Source organism: Solanum pennellii, chromosome 1 (genome assembly GCF_001406875.1).
Source record: "Solanum pennellii chromosome 1, SPENNV200".
Classification (NCBI taxonomy): Eukaryota; Viridiplantae; Streptophyta; class Magnoliopsida; order Solanales; family Solanaceae; genus Solanum; species Solanum pennellii.
Window position 1 is genome coordinate 107,332,795 of NC_028637.1, and position 17,276 is coordinate 107,350,070.

General features: G+C 34.3%; 3 protein-coding genes across 3 annotated transcripts; 1 reads left to right on the forward strand and 2 right to left on the reverse strand.

The window, feature by feature from the left end:
- On the reverse strand, positions 1-6,197 carry LOC107008450 (NADH dehydrogenase [ubiquinone] iron-sulfur protein 8, mitochondrial-like). Its single transcript, XM_015207494.2, has 8 exons — positions 6,015-6,197; positions 4,921-5,020; positions 3,006-3,059; positions 2,815-2,906; positions 2,542-2,655; positions 845-912; positions 657-768; positions 1-575 (listed from the first exon to the last, which is right to left on the reverse strand). Exons 1-8 carry the CDS (start codon positions 6,066-6,068, stop codon positions 480-482), a joined length of 690 nt encoding a protein of 229 aa, XP_015062980.1. The 5' UTR covers positions 6,069-6,197; the 3' UTR covers positions 1-479.
- A 524-nt stretch (positions 6,198-6,721) lies between these two features.
- On the reverse strand, positions 6,722-10,258 carry LOC107008489 (transcription termination factor MTERF2, chloroplastic). The gene is made up of 6 exons (XM_015207550.2): positions 9,448-10,258; positions 8,499-8,907; positions 8,098-8,313; positions 7,731-7,838; positions 7,195-7,469; positions 6,722-7,117 (listed from the first exon to the last, which is right to left on the reverse strand). The coding sequence occupies exons 1-6, from the start codon at positions 10,191-10,193 to the stop codon at positions 6,802-6,804; spliced, it is 2,070 nt and encodes a 689-aa protein (XP_015063036.1). The 5' UTR covers positions 10,194-10,258; the 3' UTR covers positions 6,722-6,801.
- A 2,765-nt stretch (positions 10,259-13,023) lies between these two features.
- Positions 13,024-16,754, forward strand: LOC107012372 (AP-3 complex subunit sigma-like). Its single transcript, XM_015212202.2, has 7 exons — positions 13,024-13,226; positions 13,340-13,382; positions 13,980-14,041; positions 14,255-14,351; positions 15,377-15,447; positions 16,031-16,122; positions 16,211-16,754. Exons 1-7 carry the CDS (start codon positions 13,158-13,160, stop codon positions 16,272-16,274), a joined length of 498 nt encoding a protein of 165 aa, XP_015067688.1. The 5' UTR covers positions 13,024-13,157; the 3' UTR covers positions 16,275-16,754.
- The last annotated feature ends 522 nt before the right edge of the window (positions 16,755-17,276 follow it).

Consider the following 17,276-nt stretch of genomic DNA (forward strand, 5'->3'; position numbering starts at 1 on the left):
TTCAAATCCCAAAACAAAGGGCATAATTCTATTCATAAATATTAAAACCCAAAACAAAAGTCGAACACCAAAGAGGCACTGACTGACTTGTGGCAACAATTTATCACAACAAAATGGCAGAGCACAAGAAAATGGACAAAATTCAATCTCTTCTACAACTAGAAATGGATCGTCCAGATCCAAATTGGGTTATCATGGTTCCATATAACTTTTCCATAAAGACACCATTGGTACGAAAGGAGTAATTGCAGTGACATAGCCACTAGAGTCTATGACCATGGTTACATTACAGATAAGTCAGCTTGCTGTACCAGAAATCTAGTTCAAGATTCTGCTCTATTTCATTCACAGATCTGTACGAAATAGAGCCATCTCAACAATCAAAAAACAAGGGAAAATGCAAATAAGAGCATTCACCACGTCTCTTTATTTTGTGGATTACTTTATAATAAAGACCCGCTTATATTCAACGAACAAACTCAGCGATAGAGACTTTCAGATCTCAGATTCTCTGCAATCTCAGTTTCCCATCTATCTCCATTCTCAAGAAGCTTCTCCTTGTCATAAAGAAGTTCCTGATGCATACAATTTATATTAGTCATGGCATGTAACAGTTTTCGTTCATTTATTTCACTAAAATACTTCTTTTAACAGACCTCATGAGTTTCAGTTGCAAACTCAAAGTTGGGCCCCTCAACAATGGCATCAACAGGGCAGGCTTCTTGGCAGAATCCACAGTAGATGCACTTTGTCATATCAATATCATACCTGTCATTATTGAAATAGACATGAGCATGTATGTCCAAGTATCTAATGGGACATCAGCAAAACTGAAAAAGTGTACCTAGTTGTTCGACGACTGCCATCTTCTCGCTCCTCAGCCTCGATTGTGATAGCTTGAGCAGGGCAAATCTGTTAAAAAGTCCAAGTCATTAGTATCAGTAACTTAGGCAATCATATACTTCAATATGTAAAATGCTTGCATATCATCCACACAAATCTCAGATGAAACATAACACTATGGCAGTATATAGTCCCTCAAGAATCAAGATGAAAAAAAGATACACACACACACAAATATATAGAGAGAAAGAGTCCTCCCTATGAAAAGCTTCTTTTAGATTGAAATGCTCAAAAACAGTGCCAATCAGGGGTGGCACAACAGTTTTATCTTTTCTTTTTTTTTTTGAAATTGGTAAATAAGTGGCACAGCAGTTTTATCAGAGTTTCATTTCACTTGATTTTGGTTTTCAAATAGACAAACTGACCACTAGACCAACAGAGTAACTGTTTGATTCAACTTTTCAATGTTCAACTCAATTTCTTGGTTTTATAGTTAAACCCCACTTGTGGGATTACATTGGGTTAGTGATGATGAAAATTTATTTTATGAACTTCATATATTTTTCATATTGTTTCACCCAAATTATAATTTGTGGGCCTAAATTTGACGTAATAACTACTTATTAGATTCTTTTAATATATCAAATGTGCTTATTCACTAAAATATCTCTCTTTATCCACATATCATCATTAACTATAATATATACCATGGTGTCATATAATTCATGCATAATATTGAACTAATAAGTTTCAAAATATATTTGAGTAATTTAACGTTAACTCTACTTCAGCATTTTCATTTTCTTTAAAACTCAAACTGAAGTGAAATGACCAAATCCATCACAAGAAACGAAATTGGAACTGTTTTTTTTCAGTTTACACCAAATAATGCCTAACCTCAAGGGCCAATTAGGAAGTTTAAATGTTCAATTTTCCAGTTCAGGGAAACGTTCGTTCTTATATAGGTCACTAGTTGACCCAATTTCACACGATGTTCACATTATAAATTCATCTTGCGCTTCAAGAAGTAGCCTCCATTGCTAATGACATAATCTCAACCATATCCTTCACACAATTCTGTATAATACTAGATCAGTCTCACTGTCACATTTAATTTATAAAAAGTTCATATGATTGAAAGGAAAGGAAATCCACCACCAATATGAAGGAACATATTAGAGACATAATTGAATACAAGTGTCTTTTCTCTAACAACTTAAAGTTGTTTATGAGACGATTCACACAGTTCAAAACATCATCATGCTTCCATGAAGAATATGTTGTTCCCACTACACATATATTGTCAACTAGAGCCTCATCACCATACTACCCAAGATCAGGACCTTTGATATAGAAAAGAGGGAGTTCAGTCTATCAGTTTCTGTGATCTTATAATTATTATCAGGAGAACATATTTCACTACTGTTCTTCCTTTTTTTTTAATTTAGCAGAAACTTCGACTGTGTAAATCCATGAAAGAATGGAAGTAGTTAGTAGCTACCCTAAAACACAAGTAATCACACACCTCAATGGGTAGAAGACCAACACTGACATCATAATAACCCGAATCTCAAGTTTCATGATGGTAACCAACAGTGAATTCCATTAAGGCAACAAACCGAGAACAATGGTGGACACGTTTGTATCAGTAGTGTGTAAACATAAATTGCAGTACAATCATAGTAGGTCAGCACTTACAGCTTCACAAAGTTTACATGCAATGCATCTTTCCTCTCCTGTGGCATAACGTCGAAGGGCATGCTCTCCACGAAAACGAGGGCTTAAAGGCCCCTTTTCAAATGGATAGTTAATCTGCAATATAACAGTTATTTGATTTGCTACTCAAAAAGGTAAAGGCCAAGAGGTTAGCATATCAAATGATACCACCTTAGATGAGGTGAAAACTGGTCAATTGGCAATCAAAAATAAGCTTTTAAAGGTAAAAAGCTAGCGGAAGCATGAAAGACTTACAGTCACTTTCTTTTCAAAGAAGTACTTGAGCGTCAGCATCAGACCTCGAACCATTTCAGTCAAAAAGAGAGTATTTATGCTTCGCTCAAAGACTGCATATAGTTTTTAAAAAATCAGAAACAGGGAATGCCAAAGGCAGCGCTAGGTGAATCTAAGTGCTACACGAGTCAGAATTCTTTAAAAGGATTTACCTGAATTCCAATCTTTTGATAGCTCCTTTGCTAGCTGCTCTCTTTCCTCATCATCTGATATGAAAGAAAAAGCAATGGACCATGGAAGTAAATTATAATGAGAAACCCCAAAACAAGGCACTAAAAAGACCCAGGCACTGGATAACAAAGCAGTGACTTTCAGTTGAGTAGGACTAACTACTTCCTATTATGAACTTTGAGTTGAGGAGTACTGACTACTTCGCCATCAGAGTAAATTCTTGCTCCAAATCTTTTAATACCTCCTATTAACACCCTCAAGAATTTGTTTTCATATAAACCAGCGTTTATTGAAAATATATCAGCATACTCAGAGACCCATGTGTACTCGGGATGCAGTGCCAATCTAGAATGATAGTGTGCAATAGAGAAATGGGGCAATCCCCCACTAAATAGAATCCTAATTCCTATGTACACACGCGACTGATTCCTTACTCAGAGTGCATTCAGTGCTTGAATTTGGAATGACAACTTTATGATTCATTTTATTCTCCGTTAAAGGTTATATTTTCTAGCAAAGTCCGCGTCTTTACACATGCAGCAAATGATGTTACCCTCTCCAATAAGCATCAGGGTTCCAACATGTTGAACAAATATTCTGAAGCATTAGCCTAGCCTTCTATACCATTGTTTTGGACGGCGGAAGGTGACAAAAGGCGACAAAGGTCTGCCTAGCCACAAGGTGAGGCAAGCGGCGAGGCGCTCACCTTTTTGAAGTGCAGTGCCAATTAATCCAAAGAATTAAAATATTTAATTGCATATATAGATAATCAAAATCTTAGTAGCAATAACATATTAGCAAATATTTCAATTAAAAAAAAAACAAAAATAGATAGTACATACCAAAAGTCTAGAACTTGAACGAGAAAAAAACAGAACAAAAGTCTTTTCAGAGTGAAAAAATAGAGGTAGAAGCAACTCTGAAGTCTTAAGAAGGAGGAGGAAAACGACACAGAGGAAGAAGAAATTAGAAGAAGAAAAGAGAAGAAATACGTATTGGTTGGATTTTGGAGTCGCCGGAGAAGTCTAGTCGAGTCAATTGATTGGAGTTGCAGTGGCAGCCAAAGAGTGCAATTGTGCAAATTTGGCACGAAATCCTAAACTTACCTTCTAACTTTTAAAATCCTAAATTGGTTTTTTTTTTTAAAGAAAATACAGAAGGCGCATGGTGCCTTTGTCGCCATTGTTGCCACTGTCGCCTCTTGCCTTTGTCACCATGGCACCGCCTTTTGAAGATCGCCTCGCCACAAAGCTAAAAGGCAACAGCCTCTCGCCTTCCACAACACTGTTCTACACCCATTTAGGATTGCAAATAGACTTCCCAACAGGTGATTAGAATAGACAGGTGTTTCTACTTGCAAGACTTTGCATGGTCACACTCAGAATAACTAACTACGTACCATGTTCCTAGCTACTCTGGTTGTAAAATTATATTAGCCACAATGGAAATTGGATTCCGAACATTAATACTATAGTTATGACCAAACCATTCATATCATGCGTATGATTTAATATATTCTCTCCATCCCAAAACGTTTTCTCTCAAAATCTTCCATGGAAAGTAATACTCATTTCAAATATCACAAAAGGTTCTAGTTGTCCTATAATCTAATAATTTAACCCCCCAAAAAATAATATATGTCCAAATTCCCCAACAAATTCTAGCAACTCATATTTTCCACTCCTCCATGATGATTGTGCTCAACTAAGTGAACAACCCAGTAGGAAAGGAAGGTACTACATACCATACTGTGTAACATTTATTCAGCACTAAAGCTTATTCCAATGAGCTACAACCTTTTCTCTACAGCTACGTCATGTACATAAATGCTTCACATGCAACGAGACTCACAGTAAAGGGTGGTGCATTTGAGTAGGGGGGCTGAAGAGTACAAACCTTTGTCAGTTGAAAATGAATGTTTGGTAGCAAATGATCGAGTACCAAGCAGAGTTCCATTAGGTGTATTAGTCCCTTGCCATGCTTGTCCTGCTAAAACCTACAGTTCCCACAGAAAGAAAAAGGTGTCAACCCATTCTATTATGTCATAAAATATGGAAATGCACAAATACATACACATACATATACAAGTGTGTGCATGTGACCATTTTATCGTACACATACAAAGCAACCATATTGACCAAGAACCTATGACATAGTAAAGTAGCAGCATCTCCAGATAAAGTTTCTCAAGAGACAGAATGTATTGTATGTAGCATCTTTGAAAAGTTAAAAAAGAAGGAAATGTTTTATAACGGTAAACCCACACCAAACCCATCCCCCACCCCACCACACGATTTTCCAACAGTGCACCTTCCCCACTTCGTTGCAATGTAACTCTGAACCCTTAACCAAAGCTATCCATCACTAGTCAAAACCGAAGTCCAAATACACATAGTGAAAGAGAGTAAAAAGTACTGGCAGCCAGAATGTTGACTAGGGAAAGCCCTAATGGTAATCCATCCCTCACAATCTTCGTTGCTTATACAAACAGCAATTTCTACATTCATCTTTTTCTTAAACCTATTTTTATCAAACCCCCTCAGTCCCTAGAAGTATTTAAGCTAATACAGTACTAGGATTATTCCAAAATTATCCCCGTGCTATTCAAATTGGGCAAGAGCAGAGGACTGAAAGCGGAACATTCTTCATCCTACCACATAATCCTAGAACAACAAACTGTGCCCTAAAGAGTAAGACGCCCCATATTATAATCCAAAATGAAAGAACTGCTCCCCATCCCATCCCATCCCAACACCCAAATCCATCCTCTTTTACGACAAATAATCAAAAACATACACTGATTTTTAAACATGAGTTCGTTTCCATAACCTAAGTGCAAACCTTATGCCTAGGAAAGTTCATACCGATAAAATTGAGCGTCCAAACGGTTCAATTGATATCTAGGGTTCAAAAAATCATTCTGATGAGAATTTGAGTCCTGGACGTGTAAAAATTAAAATAGGAAAAGAAAAAGATAGAGAGAGACTTACAAGCTGACGAGAACGAAGAGCAGATAGAGACTTGCGAGCTAATATAGCGGCCATTGGAGTCCAGATGCGAGAAAACCACAAGGCGATTGGCAGCAACTGAAATGCTCCGCTTACACTTTATTATGGTCGATCGGTTCACCGGCTTATGAGACCGTCTAGAGATCCCTATTTTATTTTTTGAAAAATAGCCACCGATTTATACTTTTTAGAAGTTATTTTAAACCTTTTCTTGAGAAAAACAAATGGTTTATATCCATATTCTTTGAGAAAATGATCAAAATTATGGTATAAATAATGTTATATTTTAATCCTTAATATATTTTACTTAATTAAAATGGTCCAAATGTATAACAAATATGTTCATTATAATTCTTAATACATTTCATTTGATTGAAATAATTGTTAATGTATAGGAAAAGTGTTTATTTTGATCATTTAACTTAAACCTAACATATTTGTTAAAAATAAGTGTTAAATTTAATCAAAGGATAAGAAAAAATTAAGATTGACAACTTTATACTTCCTCTGTGTCTCATATTAATATTAGTTGATATCTTATTAAATCAAAAGAATATTAATTAATTTTTTTTCTATATTACCTTTGCTATTAATTCTTTTTTAAAATGTTTACTTTTATTTGTAAGATTTTCAAAAGTTTTTTAAGGAGTCAATTAATAAAATTATTTCTTATTTATAGTTTCTTAATATGCGTGTAAAAAAAGAAAGTGATCAACTAATATGTGACTGAGGAAGTACATCACAATTCTATATACATGTTTTCGTTTTGTTATACAAAATTCTGGATATGTTGAGTAGGTAAATCTTCGTCATCAGAACAAAGATGTGTATTTTCTTCTAGTATCTCAGTTGTTTGAAAATCAAAAGGCAACTTCTCAATGGAGCCATCAATTTCAGTCTGTTCCTGCTTATCATATGTGACTCCAGATTCAAATCTTAAGCGTCTTTCAATGGCGATCTGAACCTTCTGTTTAAATTCATCATCTGTGCTAGCCAACATATACCGAAGCTTGAAGTTTACACGGTTCTCCACCATAATCTTGTGTCTAGGAATTATTCTGTCATCGAGTGAATAGCTAAAAAACCTGTAAAATAGACGTCACTTTTGGTAGCAATAGAGGAATAGCAATATAAGGACAGTTTCATTGAATGCCATATATACCTTGGAAATTCAATAAGATCCTGCAGAGGCCGAACCATCATCCTTCGCAAATAACGATACTTAGGGCGAAGGATATCTATATTGTAAGTCAGTAACATTGGAAAATCAGCAACCATTTCACCTAGTTGTCTGAGAGTTATGCCAAGGGAAAGAAAATACTTCACATTGTGATCCAATTTATTGGCAATGCTGCATCCCAGAAGCTCTGGTCCTAGAGCTATCACCTTTCCAATGTTCCTCTGGGAGACACCAGCTTTTGTCAAAAGGAATATGACCTATATAATAAGATAACCCATATCAGTTTTCCTCCCACTCTTTAAGTAGCCAGCCGGTCTAGTAACAGATGTAGACAACGACAAAACAGAAACGTGATAGAGTTGTATAGTTGCTCTGATTCATAAATCAAGACTTAGGGTCATGTTATAGGGATTGCACAATCACCAAATACTACTTGGACAGAGGAAACTGACAATGTTGAGAGAATTCAGATGAAAAACAAAACATTCACTCAGTCAGGTAAAGGTTAACAAACTGACCACTGGACGTATCTTCTTGTAGAGGCTGAAAGTGAGTAGCCTGGGAAATCTGACAAGCATATTGCCAACAGCATCTTGTTGGACACCTATGTCTCGTAAAAATTGAACCTTCAACAATCAAGAATGTAAGTCATTAACAGGGAAAAAGAAAAAGGGAAGGGTGATAGTTTAAAACAAACAGAAATTGTAGCAGATATTTTCTGATTTGGAGGTATAAAATGCACTGCAGAAGTTTGAGTTGTCAATAGAAACTTCAAATCAAAAGTGAAAAGACTTGAGTTGCCTCATAAATTGAGATTTTAAGTATTCGTATTTTGATGCTCCGGCATCTAATGTAGCTCCAGACATGCCAAAAGTAATAACATACCTTAGGCACAATGGTGGTCTCGAAATCTACGCAGAACAACACTGGCCTGGTAACAAGAATTTTTCTCATACCATCTTTTGAAATCCCTAGGTAGTAAAAGTACTTGACTAGAGGCTTGAACTTCTCTTCAATACCACAACCCATCAAATGAGGTTTAAAAGCTAATAATCTTCCAACATCTTCATTGCTGAGGCCAAACTCCTTAAGATATGCAACCTGGATGAGCAAGAATCAAGTTTCAACAAGAAGAAAAGTCAGAATATAAGATTGCATTCTAAAGTTCAAATCAACCAAGTGGCATATCATAACCACTAACAAGAGTGCTTTCTCCGCCAAGCATGGGACAAAATAAGATAGCCCATTTATGTCAAGTAACAGAAGAAATAGGTTATAACAGGCACCTTTTGGTTCATCTCTTCCATAGAGAAGTACCCAAGCACCTTAGGATAGTCAAACACCATGGTTCCAAAATCCTTTGCATCCATTCCCATATCAAAATAGAAATTTGTACGAGACTCTAGTTCTTCCATGCTGAAGGACAATATTTCAGGACATCGGCCTACAATATACCCTATCCAATCTTTCTTCACACCCTTGTACTCTAAATATCCAATGATTTCGTCCAATTCCTCCAAGCTTCGACCCAATATATTTCCCTTAGCTCTAATCATTACAAGCCCAATAAATCTTCCCTTCACGTGAATTGACTTCAACCACTTAGCCAAATGTCTTATTGATTCAAGATCTCCTCTGGACTTGCAAATGAGGTTTGCAATATGAGGATATGACAATTCATTGTGTTTTAACCACCTGCAAGAAACACAGGATAGTTTGGTTCTAAACTAGCTATACAATATTATACAACAGACAGTAGAGAGCCAGGAATTCATACAAGGATTCAAAAATGTCACATCTGAGATATGAATCCATGACACAAAGCAAATTTTGAACCTCCTTTTCCACTTCACAAGAACTTCCCCTAAAAAACTAGTTCTTGCCCTTTATGCTCAGTTGAGAATTCAATTGAACCTCCTGCCTACAGTTGCTAGCTCTGCCCCTAAATGCATGAATTGCTATTCAAGAATATACACGATTTTCACAAATACACTCATGCCAAACTTAGGTCAAGAATTAACTGATCTTAATATAGCCAATATACGTAATCTTATTCCATACTCTATCCCAAGGTTCATGCATAAGCAAGTACTAGTTATAGAGTCTTGTAACCGAAAATGAATGTTATAAGTATTGTAGAAATTTATTCTAGGAGTCAACCTTTGTATTAACAATGCAACTATGTAGTGAGCAAAATGTGTATAAACAAACTTCAATGTGCATATTCCTTTGTACCTCACAATTGGCACGACACCAGAGTCATCTATGAAGGCTCTGGCACGAACATTGAATGTTGAACCCAAGAAATCAGGCATTTGCTTCATTGAAGCAGCTTGAATCATCACATAATCTATGAAATCAGGCAACTCCGAAACCAAATTCGTCGAATAGGTAATACTAAACCTTCCCTTTCTCATTGCTTCTTTAAAAATCTCCACTGTAACTTTCCTCCTTATCTCAAGTGCCTTTATTAGCATCTCATCATCATCAAAGCCACTCCCTTTTTTAGAATCAAACAAAGAGGAAATTGGGGGCAATGAAGTATTTACATCAGCGTCAGTAGGGGATTGAACATATAAAGAACCTGGAAATTGAGGGGTTCTTTTCCTTATCAGTGACATTTCAAGAACCTTCTCTTTATCTTCTTCCAATACAGCACAGTCTTGTTTTTCCGGTTCATCTGAACCGGGAAACGGTTCTTGGTATTCTTCCTGTTTGAGGTAACGGAGGAGAACAGCAGAGGATTTAGAATTGTGTTTTCGAGTGACACCCTTTTCATCATTCGATGTAATGGTGGTGTTGGGATCAGTTTCTTGATTTTTAAGGTGGGGTTGCTGGTGGGGATGGGGGGTGGAGAAAATGGTAAAAGAACGACGGCGTTTTGGAGAGAAGTATACAATGGTGGGTAGAGTAGTTTGGTGTTGTTGGTTTATGGATTGTGTAGTGAAGAAGAAGTGATGGTGATGAAGCTCGCAAAGCATCTTCAATGGAGGAAACTTGAATTTGGATAAAGCTCTGCAAATATCTCATTACGGAGAAAAAAAGGAAGGCATAATATGGGGTTAATATCCGATGGTCACTCACCTTTGCACTATTCTTTCAGAAAGTCACAACTTTCAATTTTTCCTCAAAAATCACTCAACTATGCACTCTTCTCTCAGAAAGTCACTCAACTTTCAATTTTTCCTCAAAAGTCACTCAACTATCCACTCTTTCCTCAGAAAGTCACTCAATCTATTAAATTATTTTTAATTAAAATTTATTGATATTAATTATTTATATAACAAACCAAAAATTTTAAAAAATAAATTAAATCATTTAGTGATCCACCCACCTAACCCGACCCATTAAAAAAATATGATATGACCCATTTTATTTTATCATTTTATGGGTCATATCATATTTTTTAATGGGTCGGGTTAGGTGGGTGGATCACTAAATGATTTAATTTATTTTTTAAAATTTTTGGTTTGTTATTTAAATAATTAATATCAATAAATTTTAATTAAAAATAATTTAATAGATTGAGTGACTTTCTGAGGAAAGAGTGAATAGTTGAGTGACTTTCTGAAGAAAGAGTGGATAGTTGAGTGACTTTGAGGGAAAATTGAAAGTTGAGTGACTTTCTGAGAGAAGAGTGCATAGTTGAGTGACTTTTGAGGGAAAATTGAAAGTTGAGTGACTTTCTGAGAGAATAGTGCAAAGTTGAGTGACCATATGAGGTATTAACTCCATAATATCGATATAAATTGGTTTAAAATTTTAACTTTTATTTTTAATTTTTATAATGTATAAATAGATATTTTAATTATTTAATTTTTAAATAAATAAATGTATGAGTCTTATATGACACAATATATTATATGTTAAAGATAAAAATGATATGTAAAATAATATGTATATTTATTTGTTTAAATTTATACAAATTTATTTATATATTTGTGCACTGTGATTTGAAACGAAGTTAAAAATTGATAACAGAAGAAGTGCTTTTGGTTATTCATTAAAACCCACGAAGTTGGGCAAAACAATATTTGAGCACCACAAACAAAGATAAATTGCACTTGCCCTCACCTAGTTTAGGCTGACTACATGACCCACACCAAATGCATCAAATTTATTTATGAGGTGACTTTTCAAACAGGTCCTAACTCATAATTTAGGTGTTTACATAATTCAGAGTTAATTATGTCTTATTCCTAATACAATATTTTTTTAATTTGAAATTGTTTGTCTTATTTTACTATTTAGTTTATTTCGATAACCTTTTTATCCTAAAATTTTTGCATAATATACTTTGACAACATGAGGTTAAAGTGCACTTTAATATATTATTCATATTTTTATTTTAAGATCTGCAAAATTTAAAAGTCTCCTTCTATTAATTTTTTCCAAGTAATATTCTTCTGTCCCATAGAGCACACCTTCCTTTTTAGTATATTTTCAAAAATATCAATTTTATATATTTTTAAATAACTTAATTATAAAATTTATATTTTACCTTCGTAAAATTATTTATGCATACACAAATATTTAAGATTTATGTTCTATCATTTGAAATTTTTTTTTCTTTTTAAACTCTTTATTTAACCGGGATATAATGAGTAATAATATTAAGAAACATAACTATCAAAATATTTTTAAAAAATCATTTTTAAACTTTATATTCGACTAATTTTATCGCATAATCATTTCAATCTAAGTAATTTAATTTGACGGAGCACAAGATTTAAAAATGAAGATTTTTTTTTGCGGAAAATAGCTTAAAATACTCTCAAAGTATTGAAAATAGTATAAAATTACCCTAATACCCTTCCCACCCACCTATTGGCTCCAAAATACCCTTGTCATGCATCTTTTGGTTCAAAATTGATCATTTATTTAACGGTTTAAAATTTAAATTATGTAAATATTTTTTTAAATACGTGGCGCTAAACTATTTGTTATAATTTAACTTATTGGTATAATTTATAAATCAATCCACTACCCACCCATTACTAATCAAACCCCTCCAAATTAATAAATCCGTCACATTATTAACGCAACAACATACTGCCAATTGAGTGTTTTTTAAAAATTTGAGGTGAAAATATCTATAGAATTATCATACATTCAAGTTTCTAAATAAAAATTACCGATAAACTTAAAAAACTGATTATGATCATCTTAATTATTCTTACGTCTTAATTATGTGATGTTACTTCATAGGTATTTTTTTTTCAAAATAATATATTAAATGTTTAAACAAATCATAAATCTTTATACAATCATATTTAAAAGAGTGCATGAGGTAATTTGGGATGTATTACTTCTTTACCTTTAATTATAAATTTTTAATTCAATCTTGAAAGAGAATCCTATTGAAAGTGTCCTCCTAAATAAGCGACTCAATCTAAATTTAATTGGTGTTTCGATTTGGACTCAAATAATTTTGGATGTCATTTTCAGGAATCTATAATTTTATCGTGTTTTAGTAGTGTTTATGGCGATTTTGATATTATAATTGGATTAATAATTGGGTGGGGTTTAGTTAGTAATGAGTGGGTAGTGAGTTGGTTTATAAATTATATTAATAAATTAAATAATAACCAATAGTTGAACGCCAAATATTTTAAAAAATATTAAAAGAGTTTAATTTTAAAACAATTAAATAAGTGGTCAATTTTGAATCCAAAGGTAGATGACAAGGATATTTTGGAGCCAACAGGTGAATAAAAAATAATTTTATACCATTTTAAATATTTTAAAGATTTTTCCTTTTTTTTAATCTTGTAGAAAATATTGGAGGTCGCATTTGCATTTCACCACATTTGTGTGTGTAATTGTAATAAACGAAACATAAAAAGAGTACCAAACACACAGCAACGCGAGTTCTTGTTAAGTCAAGAATCAAGAATCAAGAATCAAGATTTAGAAACATTGAGAGAGGACAGAAGCAATTGAAGATGATAAAGGGTGTGATCTTGATGAACGATAAGGGAAAGCCTCGTCTTGCTAAATTCTACGATTATCATGTAAGTTTCTCTAAACCCTTTACATTACAAACAAGAACACAAAGATTAAAATTATTTTTGTGAATTTTTTGATTCTTTCTAAAAATCAATTATTTCTTGAAATGTAAGGTTAGCCCGCAGAAAAGCAGCAAGAGCTGATTCGAAAACTATATGGAGGTTGTATTTACATTTGATTTCCTTCTTTCTTTTGTTTTAGATTGTCAAATTATTTTTGTTTCTGGAAGTATAAAGATTGGATCTTGATCTCTCTTTTTCTGCCAATTATGAATTGTTAGGCTTAATCTGGGAAACCTTTTCAGTTTTGTAGTGTGGTATTTGAAAAATGTTTTTTTTTTTTTTAATAATTGTGCTATCCGGCCCAGCTTATGCGCATTTAGAGTCAGAGGTGAATCTAGAATTTCTAGCACACGAGTGCAACACTAAAAGAAGAAAGTAGTATAGTAAGTGGGAACTGATCCATAATCCTCTAGGTAAGCCGCTCAGCATTCGACTTTCTTGTAGCATGGGTGCCAACAGGTGCCCATATTTAGGCTATAAATATGCCCCCTGGCCAGACTGATTCCATGAGATACCTGTCAGCTCTCACCAACAATAACTACTAGGTAACACGTAGGAAATCCACCTAGTGGTTTTGAACAGTTACATTAAACCTAGTGATGTGAAGATTTAACTTTTTGTTGTTCTTTATGGTGATCGGTATACTTTTGATTGTCGTGTAAATCATTAGTTGTGATATTTTGTGTTCAAGTGCAGTTTTATCCAGTAGAGCAGAGAATGTAAGCAACTTCGTCAAGGTTGACTCCCTCTTTGGACCAGTATGTGTTTTCCTCTTGGCTCTCTCTATATCTCTCTGAATTTGGTTTTCTGTTTTTCTTTTTTGTTTTTATCATTCCTCAAAAGTACATGTAAAACAAAGGAACGGGTTGATCAATTTTTTTCTTCATCGTTACTTTATGCTAACCATTGCTGAAATTCTGCTTAACCTGAATAGCTAGAGAGATTCACATCTTGTGCCTCCTTACATACAGGATGCTCGACTTGTGTACAAGACTTATGCCACACTACATATTTTATTCATATTTGACAGCTCGGAGAATGAACTTGCAATGCTTGATCTCATGCAAGGTATATCTACTCAAGCTCTGGCCATGCTGGCTATAAGACATTATATTGATTAATAGAAGAGCTGTGACTCATTATCAAATGGTTACATTATGTATTAGTAAATCGAAAGCTAAATATCTCTTCTTTGATAGATTTTTAACGTGATTTGTGTTTTTCTTCCTTTGCACTGGGATATCAGGCACAAAACTCTTGCAATGAAACAAACTTCTTGCTGAGGCTTCCTAACAATTTCTTGCTTGTCGCCTTGCCGTATCTGCTGGTTCCAAAATATTAAGATTGAATGAAATGTCCTACCCTTTTAAAAGAAACTTTAGCAGATGAATATTTATCACACATACATCTTTTACTAAAATAGTATAATATGGGATATGAGAGAAATATGCAAGTTTGAGCATCATTGTGTCTTATGGTGGTCTGAGATCCTTGGTTGCTATGCAGTACCACTTTCAACATCTAAAATTTGGTGGGAGTGCTGCTATTGATTTTCATCAAGCTATCCTATGTCATAGGTCTTCAAAGGAATGACAGGAGTGAGTTTGTGGTCACTGCTAAACATTTTCTATAGTCTTTACTTATAATAAGTGTGTATTTGTGCTTCTGATGTAAGCTACCTAAACACAGAGGCGTAGCTACATGGTAGTGTCGGTGAAAAATATTGTATATACAAGTAAAATGGTACACGAAGTGATTAAATCACATATCTTGGACACCCTTGAGTTCTTGACGCAACAAGCTATTGTAGCCTAGTGGTCCAAGGACCCTTGGATGAGTTTGTGCTCACATGTTCGAATCTAACTAGAAACAAGTTTTCATTTCATTTTTTTTTAAAAGCTTTTGTTATTTTTAGTACAATTTTTGGACACCCTTCTTGAAATTCCTATCTCCGCCACTGCCTGAACACAATTTAAAACTTCATTTGTAAGATCAGAGCATATTCTGATCATTTTATTTTACTTCAATGTATATGTTATCATTGTCCAACATTTGCTAACTTGAATGATGTTGACAATATTTTTGAGTTTCAGTTTTTGTGGAGACAATGGACAAGTGTTTTAGCAATGTACGTGAACTTGATATAGTATTCAATTTCAATAAGGTTGGTCTTTTCTCTCGGTTTAGCATCATGAAGTATGTATCACTAAAGTCGTGTAGTTGTTCAGTGACTTGATTCCTTTAGGTTTTGTGGTACTTGATATATTAAAGGAACACTTGTGTTTTGATTCATTGTTTACATAAACTTTGGGGATACAAAATAATTAAGACTTGGATGCCTTGATCTCCAAATATCTCAACTGGAAGTTGACTCCCCCTGAAATAATGTTGATCTAAGAAGCAGTGGTACCGTGCTAATTGATTAGTTGTAAGTGGGCCATTCTGGAAACAAAGGGATGCTTAAGTATATTAGAGCGAGCTAATTCTTTTTGTACATTAAGAGTTTGAAATATAAGAAGTGAAGGTGGTGAAATTTCAATGTGGCATTTACTTCTTTTGAGTTCAGTTGGACAGGTATTACCAAATGAATTTGAGAAACTATTACTCTTCTTAGGAATAACCATAACTAATTGAAGACAAGAAAGAGTGACTGGACTGTAGATAAGATCTTATTTGCATTGACATTCTGCTTCTATAATTTAAACTAAAAATGTTTGAGACTTTGCTGATGTATTAAAGTTTTGCAGGTGCATGCTATATTAGATGAGATCATTTTGGGAGGTCAAGTTCTTGAAACAAGTTCCTCAGAAGTGGTGAAGGCTGTTGAAGAAATTTATAAGTACTCTCCGAACCCACTATGTTTCTTTTCACTTTTGTTTATTACTCGCCAGACATTGGTCAAGATGCTATAAGCTATATTTGTTCAGGATGGAAAGAGCTGCAAATTCAATCATGGCCGTTCCATCAATAACTAGCTGGCAAGGTCGATAGCACATGTTGACTTTGGTAAGTTCTGTAGGACAATTCAGATAATCTGTCAAGGGGTAATGATTAAACAGTGCTACCAAATTTGGTTTCAAGTGGTGCTGGCAATGATCAATGAACTGGGCACTGTATTTGTCAACCAAGTTGTCGAACTATTACTTTTTGGTGCTCTGCACCAGAGTTTCGGAGAGCTACAGCGCTTGCAAGTGAACTATTTGACTTTTCTCTACAGAGTTGTGACGTTCCAAATTTTATCCCATTTGGAGGAAAAAAGGAAAATATAAGTTACTTGAAGTGATTATAAGAAAGTTTATGAGTGCTTCTTCATTTTGATATTTCCTTTCAACTTTAACTGCAAGCTTTCGGCATATCAAAAGCTGCAAATATACATGATAATGAGACTCTAGGGACATGTGCACTTCGTCATATTATTATTGCATAGATGATTTTGAGTTATTAATCAATTTGGAAGTCCTTTTTTTACTTTCTACTTTTTGCTTATTTGAGTAAAGCGAAATTTATCTCAAGACTTTGTAGATTTTACAGTGCCATACGGCTATTCTGCTGCTTACGGTTAGATTTCTGGCATTTGACCTTTATTTCATCATGGTGAGACATTTGAACACTACATGATTTTGGTCTGTGGTCTGTCTATAAACCATATAAGAGTAAAATCTTGTTCTTGTGTATATTCTGAAATGAGTAGTGGATTTGACTATAGCCATATTTAGCCCCACTCCAACTTTTTACCTGTCTGCTGATTTGGAACCTCTGCATATATACACTGAACTGTCTTCCAAGTAGTACAACACCTGCTCAAATATAAGGAGTACAGTCAAAATTAAAGGGGCAATTAATGGCTTTTGGTCCAGCTGTCTGGGAAAAAAATCATCAAACCTGAACATAGGCAACATCAATTATTGTTCTTTACAATTGGTTCTTGGGCCAAAGTCTTTTAAGTGCATCACAACACACTGCCCAAACCTTCCAAGCCATTCATTTTTTCTC